Genomic DNA, 11,434 nt, shown 5'->3' with positions numbered 1-11,434 from the left:
CTCAGTCGAACTTGCAAATGAACTGAGAGTTGCAGCGTCAAGCAACAACTGGCTCCAGTTTCATAAAGATGGACTTAAGCTCCAGGCGTATTTGTGGACATATGGGTCAAGGTTTTACGTCCCATTGACTCTTTGGAGTAAAATATTGGCCCAATCTCATGATGCCAAGGTCTCGGGCCATTTTGGGTTCACAAAAATCCTAAAGTTGCTTTGCTTCCAGTTTTGGTGGCCCACGAAATGCAAGGATGTCAAAGACTATCTGCAAGAGTGTACCACTTGCGCTAAGCACTAAATCTGTTGCTGTGTTTAAGCAGGCCTCAATTCTCTTGATGTTGTCTGATTTTCTTTTTCTTAAAAAAACATGATGTTATAGTAATAAATCAGTATTTAAAAAAACTGTTGTAGATCATGGTAATAAATTAAATGGCATTCTGTTTGGCTCTGGCATTTTATTAATCCCTTTTTCCATAGCTGGCTTTGTAGCATCAGAGGTGCTAGTTCATTATGATTTAAGTGGTTGAGCTTTAGCTTTTCATTCATAACAGTAATCCATATTTATGGGAATATCTTTCAAGGACACCCATGTCCCTTCTGTTGATGTAATATTCCACTATGGCACAGATTAGCCATGGTCTAGATCCCAGTGAGATAAAAGCTCTATAAAATTATGCAAATCATAGTATGGGACAGGATTTTATCATGGTTTGTATATGAACAGAAATGCTTTAATTCCATCCCACTTGGCAAAACGGAGAAATTTGTATTGAAAACAATCAGAGAATTCTGGATTTTAACACAGTGGCTAGGTCTTGTTTTAGCAGAGTGAAGGGGATCCTAAATGGTTAAGGACGGGATTGCGGATAATAATAACAACAATAATAATAATAATCATCATCATCATCATCATCATCATCACGCACTTATATTCCACTCTTATCTCCCCAAGGGGACTCAGAGCGGATTACAACATACACAGATAGGCAAACTTTCAGTGTCTTAATACAGTGGAATAACAATGGCATAAAAATACACAGAACAAAGGTAAAGGCTTCCCCTTTCATCTCTGGCTTTCTGGAGGTGGTGCTCAACTCTGGCCATGGGGAGGTGCTCTTGTTCCATTTCCAAGCTGAGGAGCCTGTTGTCTGTAGACACCTCCTGGTTGCCTTGCTGGCATGGCTGCCTTTATTCCCTTTGTGCTGAAGTGGTACCTATTGATCTACTCACATTTGCATGTATATTAGCAGTCTGGGTTGTGAATGACAGTGCAACATATAGTAAGAAATGCCTATTTATACATAATTGGGGATATTATGGTTATAGGCAATAGAAAACCTTTGAATTATTACTATTAGAATTATGTACTGCTAATTGTGATGTTCTATTTTACCAAAAGCATTGTAGTAGTGGCCTGAAACCAGTGACTAGCTATCAATTTCTGATCATGTTGAGAAATACATGCTATGTGTTACTCTCCAAACTGCAAGATGATACCAGAGCAATGGCACCCTGGTTCTTCATGTAGAGATTTCCCTTCTGCAGAAAGCAAGACACCTGGTGTTTTCTTTGACAAATGTGGGAGAGCCATATAATGCTGGTAAATCAATAATAGGTATTTTCACTGCTGGAGAAATGCAACTCCTCTGATATCATGCGTCGCAGATAGTGCATTCCTGTCAAGATTGCTTTCTGAATATATTTAATAGGTGGTTCATGGAGAGGATAGGAGGAGCAGATTTTTATTCCAATAGAGAGAAGAAACATTTCCCTTTTATTTGGGCACAAAAACTGTGCAGTGTTGAACATACAAGCAGGCTTACCTTGAAATAACTGAAAGTAGGAAAACATATATAATTTCTACATCTCCTTCATTGAAAACCTAAGGAAATACTACAATTTAGAAAGAACACATTTATTCCTCGCAAAGCACATGGTGAGATGAAAGTTTACTACAGTCAGCCCTCTGGATCTACTAATTCAGCATCCATGGATTCAACTATTCACAGCCTGAACATTTTTTTTTAATTCCGAAAAGCAATTCCAATTTTGTGTTATTATGTGAGTGATTCCATTTTACTATACCATTGTAGATTATGGGACTTGAGCATCCACAGATTTTGCTACCCATGTGGAATCCTGGAACCAAATAGTTATTTGTGTAACTAATGGGAGTGGGCATAGCTCAGATTTGAATTTACGCTATTTCTCACCTTTATCTCCCATTGTTTGCCTTCACCGTTCTCCTGGAAGGTCATTGGAATAAAATACCATGGAAGCTGGTTGTGACTTTGGCAAAAGAGCAATAATTGAGCAATAATTATCTGTTCTTCCACTAGTGGTGACATCAACAGACTTTTTTTCTCAAGCTGTTGGGTGGTGATGACAACATGATATTGCTAAAACTTGGAGATAAAGAGAGCTAATGTGGTGTCATGGTTTGAGTTTTGAAGTAGGGCTCTGAAGAATATTGTTCAAATTCCCGCTTGGCCAAATAGGGCAAGAAATGCTCTCTCAACCTCCTTTAGACACTTCTTGCCAAGAAAACCTCACGATAGGTTCACCTTAGGGTCATTGTAGAAATGATCTGAAGGCAAACAACAGATGGGAAAAGGATTTGTAGAGTTCATGCATTTTCCTCCTACCCTTTTTAAAATCATCCGCTAATAATTTCCCCCCAAGAAATGTACAAAGGTACAATCCAATCTAAATTACAATCAAAGTAGGACAAATTGTGAATCAGAACCTGAGGCATTTATAAGACACTGTGCATGGAGTAATAATATGTGAGGGACAAGGTCACCAAGATTATAAGACTCCGAATTTAAATCCTGTACAAGTAGAGAAATTGGAGATTCAGGGTGACATCTGACTCAGACTGAGTTTATGCTTAAACTTGAAGATGTTCTGCTTTCAGCTGCACAAGTTTTTAAAAAGTTATCCTATACTAAGTAGAGGATAAACTGGAGGTTTTTTTGGAGGTCAAGTAGGTCAGGTTGTTCTGTGCCTCAAAATCATTTCTCACTCATGACAACCCTAAGGCAATGCTATTACAGGATTTTCTTCAAAGGAGCTTTGCTGTCGCCTTCCTATGAAGTTGAGAGAGTTTGGTTTCTCCAAGGTCACTCAGTGGATTGCCATGCTTTGGACTCCTGGAGTTTTAATCAACCAATCAAAGCAATATAGTGTATTTACTCATTCTGATCAATCCTCCTGGGGATACCTGAAACCATGGATAATAGTAAACTCTATATTTTGACTGTAATTGGGCTGGAAGCATATCATAGAATTGCATTAGAGGACTTAGAGGGGCCCAACAAACACTGCAGGGGGTGGGGATATTTTTTGGAGTGCGGGTAAGTGAAACCATGGGTATTGAACTGTAGATAGTTTCTCATTTTGAAATTGTTGTCCTGCGTAGTATCTGTTATTGCATTATTTCCAATACTCGTTTCTTAAATGCAGATATGAATAGACCTGCTCTTCCTTGACTTTAGATTTCAATTTTAATTATTTTTTAAAGCCTGAAATTTCGGTGTGTACAATGTCTTATGTAAAAGACTGGCAGTTGACATGAACAGTGAGGATTACTGTGTGCTGAGCTCTTAAACGTATCAGAAGGGGAATGTAAAGGAACCTTCTCTCTATTTATAAGAATCCTGTCAGTACCTATTACCATAAGATAAATCAAGTGGTTGTACATTAAGGCTAATTATGTTGTAATGTAACATAGTTGCAATTATTCTTAATAAGCAGAATCTTTGCTTCCTTGATGGATCACTAGCTATAGCAGAAGATTTCCAAGTAATCACATAATGTTGCTATGTTAAGCGATATTTAATCCAGCATAAATATTCTTACAGAGGAAAGGAACTAGTATCTTATCTCTCAGATTGATGTAGCATTGGGCAGCTGTCTTGCAGGCTCTCTGTATTTCTTATTTGGACTGACTTAGAGAACAACACATGCAGGGCATGACTTCAGTGATTAAACCTTTTCTCGGACAGTGTCAGCATACCAGTTCAAATGGGATTGTGTTTTTCAACTGGAAGGGTTTACGTTGTATGAAATGGTTCAGATTCATTACACCCCATTCTGTTCTTCCTGCTTTTCTACCATGATTCATTTCAAAATAAACCCTTATAGATCCACATAATAGGAAGTGACAGAGAAAAGTGGCCATGAAAACCCATTGGATGACCTTGGGCAAGCCCCATCTTCTTACATCCAGAAAAGCTTATGATAAGTTCACCTTAGTGTCACCATAAGTTGGAAATAACTTGACAACACATGACAACAATAAATATTATAATATCTACAATTTTAAATATTGCACATTTTGATATTGTCATGATAATTTTTGGTTAACAGTGCAGTTATAGTAGTTATAATATAGTTGCTTTCCAGGTGTTCTAAGTTCAGTATACCCTCCTCAGCATGTATTGTTGTAGTAAAACTAAGGCTGAGCTGCCACTGATAGCATATTTTTCACAAAAGGGACACCTCTCTTGACAATTGTCATCAGAACTAGAAGTGGCTAATTATAAGCAACACATTTACCTTTTTCTGTTCCCTCCTTATCTTGTTTGTCCGTTATAATCCTTTAGGGTAAATTCAACATTTCTTCTATTGTATCTTTGGTACCTTCCATACATTTGTTTTGGGGTTTTGTCCAATGTGATTCTGAACATGTATGTACAGGATCTTGAATTTTAAGAAATTATAATGGGCTTGTTTCATTTTCAGTTCTTTTCTATACAGTAAACCCTCTACATTGCTGTGGTTAGGGATGCCGGATCTCTGTGAAAATGGGAAAAAACCCACTGATTTTTAGCTTGAGAAAACATCTCTCTGGGAATCTCTAGGACCTACAGCATGACTCTATAATAAATCAATGAAATAGTCATAGAGGACCTCTAAATGTTATTTCTCCACAGGGTACCTTTGAAAGTAGAACAGGCAAACAACGCTCGTGATGCTTTAGCAAAAACAGTCTACAGCCACCTCTTTGATCATGTGGTAAACAGGGTAAACCAGTGTTTTCCTTTTGAGACATCGTCTTTCTTTATTGGCGTCCTGGATATTGCGGGGTTTGGTAAGTGCTTTGCATTTTAGTGATTCTGTTTATTTGTTACTTTTTCATTTCGTCTTTTTTTAGTCTTGCAACTCTGTGCTGTGGAAGAGGTTCCCCAGCCAAGTCTTAACTAAACTCATATTTCCTCACCTTCACCATTACCTGCTGTATCATAAACTGCTAGACATTGCGATCTTTATTAATTTCATCCTAACATGAAAATTTGATATTTTCAAAACCCAATGCTTTTTAAAATAGTATGAATAAAAATGATCAATCCCTCTCTTTATTTTCACTCCTCATAGGACTTGTTCTCCTGAAGATAAAATGATTTTTCAAAAAGCAAAGAACATGGTCTAACCTTTGGGTTTTGTGTGCCTAGCTTAACGCTTATGGCTTTCTCTCTACTGTTGGGCTTTCCCTTGTATGTGTACCTCTTTCTTGGTTCTGTGGGGCCAACTCTAATTAAATATTGCAAACACAATTACAATTCTTGAGTCTCAATATATATATTTTTAACAGCAGCACAACAAAATTATACACTGAATTTGATACATATGCACAGTCACAAAACCTCCAAGCCTCTAATTGAAGTACCATTGTGGAACCTTCTGCTTTGTCTTCTCAGCTGTATTGCAATATTTGGATGTAAATCTTAAAGTCATTCAGTGTTTTTAAAGGCTTACTTCTTACCCCTAGAAATTAGTTTATCTCCTCAATAGCTCACCCTCTCTTTCTGAACTCAGTTGGTGTGTACAAACCCTTTCTTAGGGTTTTCCTCACCCACTGGGACAGATTCAATAACCCATAGGGGTTACACATACCCATGGATGAATGAAAGCTATATTGTGTGTATTTTCAGGAGAGCCACCAGCTAGCAATGTTGCATTTGCAATAGCAATGATAAATGTATCTGTGATATTTAAGACTGGTTTTATTATTTATTTTTGAATGCAAGTACTTGTTTGACTAAGAATAGGCCTGTTGAAAACAAGATACACAAACTCACTGTAACCACCATTGATTTCCTTTTGTAGTTGGAATTGAAATAGGATTTAAGCATAGTGTTGTTAAGTCTGTATCTTACTTCTTCACATTGTAACATATTGATACAATCTTGACACAGTTAATGAATGTATTATGTAAAACTATTTCCTAAATTAATTTTTAAAAACCCTTATATTTGAAAAAACCTCTACACTTCCACATGCTATTTACTGCTTTACTAAATTGTGAATTAATATATTTTGGTGGCCATATTTGCATTATTGTACCAAAGTATGAGAACATGAATCTAGTGAAACATTACATATATTGATTATTTAAATTTGGGTTTTCCCATGATGATCTAAATTAAGATTATAAATATATTCTGCAGTTTGACTTCTACTCTAAAGCTTTTTATCTCTTTGTTTTACAGAATATTTTGAGCACAATAGCTTTGAACAATTCTGCATCAACTACTGTAATGAGAAGCTGCAGCAGTTCTTTAATGAGAGGATTCTAAAAGAGGTATCTAACTTAGAATGTAGTGGGAAATCAACTCATTCAGGATGTACAATAATTTCCCTCCAGCTTATTGTCTTAGCAACAATTTTTCTCAATCTTGTATTGCTCATGTTCGTCTTAATGTGTTCTATTTTTTTGTATCAGGAGTGACTTGAGAAACTGCAAGTCACTTCTGGTGTGAGAGAATTGGTCATCTGCAAGGACATTGCCCGGATGTTTGATGTTTTACCATCCTTGTCAGGAGGCTTTTCTTATATCCCCACATGGGGAGCTGGAGCTGACAGAGAGAGCTCAAACTGCTCTCCCTGGATTCCCACCGCTGACCTATTGGTCAGCAGTCCTTCTGGCACAAGGGCTTAACCCACTACACCACCGGGGGCCCCTGATCTACTGATCTACTGAGCAGGGGCCATAAGAGGATGACTTAGATACTACATCAGTCTGGGACTCAGAAAGTCAAAGAGGAATCATGAATTTCCAATGAACCTTTTCTCAAAAACAAAGAAATAAACTTCACAGCCCTTTCATCTTGCATTATGATGGCTTTTTCCCAGGCTCTGGCTCTTTTTCCTATGAAAGAACTGATCATTTATCCTGTCTAATGGGGTATATTCACTGAATTCTGGCTATTGATCATAGTTCACATGAACATTATAACCAGAAATCCTCCCTTCCCCAGCCAAAAGCAGTCTTACAAAATTTCTCTATGATGTAGCTAATTTAAAAAATCTTATACAAATGATATACAAGTTTGATCATCCAAAATAATAGCTATCTCATTTACAAAGGGTCTTATTCTTGTGTAGTGTCTTGTAAGTCCTTTTGTGAATATACGTAAAAGTGCTATACCAGAACTGACATTATTTTCCCAACAACTTTGTGAGCCTATGAAATATTTGAAGGATTGCAAATCCTTTAGAATGGTGAAGAAAAAGTTCTTAAAAGTATGCATATTTTTTTTTTAAAAAAATCAGTTTTATATTTAACATTAATGAACAAAAGGGAGCCATGCAGCTATTAATTAAGCTGTGATGATGGCATTATTCTAAGAAGGTCAAATTTAATAAGGATTTCTAGTAATCAACCAAGAACATGATTGTTCAAGATACCTCATTTTTATTTAGTGGAAATTACAAAAAGCATATCAGATGGAAGGTTGGAATATGTATACTTTCAAGTTGCCTGTCAACTTATAGCAGCCTAGTGAATTCTATAGGGTTTTCCTAAGCAAGGACTACCTAGAGATGGTTTTGCCAGTTCCTCTAAAAAACAGTATACAACAGCTGGTATTCTTTAGTAGCTTCCCATCCAAGAACTAACCAGTGTTGACTAGAAGACACATACACACATGAAGTATAAAATAATACATTTACAATATATTGTTAATGGTTCGGGACCTGCTTATCTTCGCGATCGCATCTTCCCCTATGAACCAGTGCATACTTTGAGATCATCCAGGAAGGCACTGCTCTCCCTCCCTCCGCCGTCTCAAGCGTGGTTGGTGGGGAGAGGGCCTTCTCGGTGGTGCCCCCCCCCCCCCCCCCCGGCTCTGGAATTCCCTCCCTAGGGAGGTCAGACAGGCTCCCACTTTGTCCTCTTACCGGAGTCAATTAAAAACCTGGATGTTCCAGTGTGCTTTTGATTAAGCAGTCCACCAGTAATTTTTCCTGGCCCTACTTTAAGTTCAGCACTTTACATTGACCCTCTTATTGTCTACCTCAACACCTTTGATGACATTATTTCCAGCCCTGCTTATTGGATTATTGCACTTTTCGTGCACCCCCTTCAGAACGTATTGTACTCAGTGAACCTGTACCTCAGCTAACATCAAGCAATATGTTCTTTATCTCAGCCATATTGCTTGATGTTAGTTTACAATTGTGACTGTTTTTATATTTTCATATTTGATGTTTTAATCTGTTGTGTTTTATTGTAATTTTTGGGCCTGTCCCTTGTAAGCCGCCCTGAGTTCCCTTGGAGAGATGGTTGGCGGGATATAAAAATAAAGTTGTTGTTGTAGTAATATCATACTCTGATTCCAATTCCATAGCACTGATATCTACTTATTTATTTACTTATTGTGTAAGAAGCAACTTGAGAATACAGTTATAATGTATAAAAACCATAAACAAAGTTAAAAACTTGACATTATGTTAGATTTCCTTTAATCACTTGGAGTGCCTCTGGTGTGGCTATTAGAAGGCCCTCTGTTGTGCATGTGGCAGGCCTCAGACTGCATTATAGTAGGTGGTCTGTGTTTTGCTCTTCTCCACACTCGCATGTCGTGGACTCCACTTTGTAGCCCCATTTCTTAAGATTAGCTCTGTATCTCGTGGTGCCAGAGCGCAGCCTGTTCAGTACCTTCCAAGTCACCCAATCTTTCTGTGTGCCCAGGATCTGTATTGAGATAGTGACTATGTGATTAACACAAAGAATTAAAGCAGTCGCAATGTGACTAGCATAAAATGTGATTATGGAATAATAAATGAAGTAGTAATCAAGACAGTAATAAATGACATATAGTGCATAAGTAAAATAAAAAGAAACCCAGATTAATGTCGAAGACTTTCACAGCCAGAATCACTGGTTTGTTGTGAGTTTTCCGGGCAGTAAGGTCATGTTCCAGAAGCATTCTCTCCTGATGTTTCACCTGCATCTATGGCAGGCATCCTCAGAGGTTGTGAGGCATCCTCAAATGTTGTGAGGTTGAGACCTCACAACCTCTAAGGATGCCTGCCATAGATGCAGACAAAACATCAGGAGAGAATGCTTCTGGAACATGGCCTTACTGCCCGGAAAACTCACAACAACCCAAGCTCAGATTATTCTCCTCTACTCTAGTCTTAACAGGCTGAGGCATTCTACATTCCCAGCATGTTCACCAAGCCTATGGACAATCCAACATTTTAGCGTAGACGGATCTAGCAAACAACTTCAGAAGTCAAGAAAAGTGTTTAAACTTTCCAAGTTTCAAAATATTCATAAATCAACAATGAAAAATAGGCAAGAGGCAGAGGAGAGTTTTCACTGAAAGTAAGTATTTTTCAGCCCCTAGGAGAAAAAGCTATAAGAATGGAAAGGGAAAGAACAATAGGTAAAAATATTGGAAAAATAGTATTTTCTACTTCTCTATCTTGAGGGAGAGAAGGTTTCTAGCCTTTGGCAAAAACAGCTTCAGGCATCAAACATCCAAGCAAAGAGAGCTTCTGTACCCAGCAGCCCCTATGCTTTGTTTCAAGGTGTATAAAACCTATTTGCCCCTGGTAACACCCCAGGAGGTGACACCAGTCTTTCTGACTGGATATAATACCACTCTCATTAAAACTTCCTCTCTGTTGATTAATTCCTGTACCAAAACGTATGTGACCTCTTTGATGATTCTTGTTTAATTATGAAGTGTCCTTTTAACATTCACTGTCAAAACTCAAAAGTCATAAATCCTTGGTTCAAAGTTTATCCCGAGTATCCAGCTATGTTATTATGACATTACCCTCCAACGCTTTTGTAGAGGAGAACTAGGAAACATACGGCCAAGCAACATCAGAGTGTGGCACACAATATTACTGAGGAAGAACACACAAGCTGGAAGAAGCTGCAGCATTTTACTTTCATTGAGTCTATAGGGAAGGGCACATTTCTGCCTTAATTAAAACAAGGACAATATATTTTTTAACTCAAAGTATCATTAAACAAAGTTTGACAGTACCAAGATTGTGTTGTCGAAGGCTTTCATGGCTGGAACCACTGGGTTGCTATGAGTTTTCCGAGTTGCATGGCCATGTTCCAGAAGCATTCTCTCCTGACGTTTCGCCCGCATCTGTGGCAGGCATCCTCAGAGGTTGTGAGGTCTGTTGGAAACTAGGACAAGTGAGGTTTATATATCTGTGGGATGTCCAGGGTGGGAGAGAAAATCTTGACTGTTTGAGGCAAGTGGGCTGGACCACTCTCACAACCACCATGTCAGACTACACAGAGAAGTCATTGAAATGCACAAGCATGTGGACAATTTCAACAGAAAAGAGGAAACCATGAAAATGAACAAAATCTGGCTACCAGTATTTTAAAAAATCTAAAATCAGGACAGTAAATAAAGACAACACTCTGCAAACAGAGGAATTCCAGACAGGAAACAATCAAGGCCTGCTGACACCTTCCAACAAAGGATTTTCCCAGTCAGGAAGCAGCCAGGCCTTGAAGCTGCAAGGCCATTCAATACTAACGAAGCTGCCCAATGGCAACATTCACATATACCTCAAACAGACAAGAATTCTTTCTCCCTCCCTGGACATTCCACAGGTATATAAATTTCACTTGTCCTTGTTTCCAACAGACCTCACAACCTCTGAGGATGCCTGTCATACTTGTAAATGTGGTTGAAATGTCAGGACAGAATGCTTCTGGAACATGGCCATACAACCTGGAAAGCTCACAGCAACCCAGTATCAAGATTCAATGCCTGAATTTAATATTTAAAATATAATGTAAAATTAATTTAAAACAAGCTTTTCATTCTGTTGGAATTAGACATTTCTGTATAAAAGAATAACAAAATGATAAATTTATAAGACTTTTAATAGAGAATATTTTGGAAATAATTTCTGAATTATGTTTATTTTGCATTATTTCATAGCCAGGGAAATAATCAAGAGATAAGCTCTTAGATTTCAAAGATAATTTATTACTGGTAGGAGGTTTTCCAAGACAGGTGCCTTTTATTCAAAGGTTTTCATTAGTCCATCTTTAAAGGGTGGTTCCTCCCTCTCTGGCCCTCTTCCAATCTTGTGTCCCATGGTTCATCCTTGAAGGCAGATTTTGAGCGCTATTTTCAGCTTAATGTCAGCCATGGACAAATTTTTC

At 37.9% G+C, this 11,434-nt stretch overlaps 1 protein-coding gene across 3 annotated transcripts in view; it reads left to right on the top strand.

The window, feature by feature from the left end:
* The window catches only part of MYO6 (myosin VI), a 157,653-nt gene that overhangs the window by 87,537 nt on the left and 58,682 nt on the right, over window positions 1-11,434 (top strand). For all 3 annotated transcript variants that reach the window (XM_060752937.2, XM_060752936.2, XM_060752938.2), the window contains exons 13-14: window positions 4,932-5,089; window positions 6,489-6,580. In XM_060752937.2, coding sequence (XP_060608920.2) covers window positions 4,932-5,089; window positions 6,489-6,580 — 250 coding nt within the window. The remainder of the gene's footprint in view (window positions 1-4,931; window positions 5,090-6,488; window positions 6,581-11,434) is intronic.

Source organism: Anolis sagrei, chromosome 1 (genome assembly GCF_037176765.1).
Source record: "Anolis sagrei isolate rAnoSag1 chromosome 1, rAnoSag1.mat, whole genome shotgun sequence".
In the NCBI taxonomy this organism is placed as follows: Eukaryota; Metazoa; Chordata; class Lepidosauria; order Squamata; family Dactyloidae; genus Anolis; species Anolis sagrei.
This window is presented reverse-complemented; position numbering and strand designations above follow the sequence as displayed.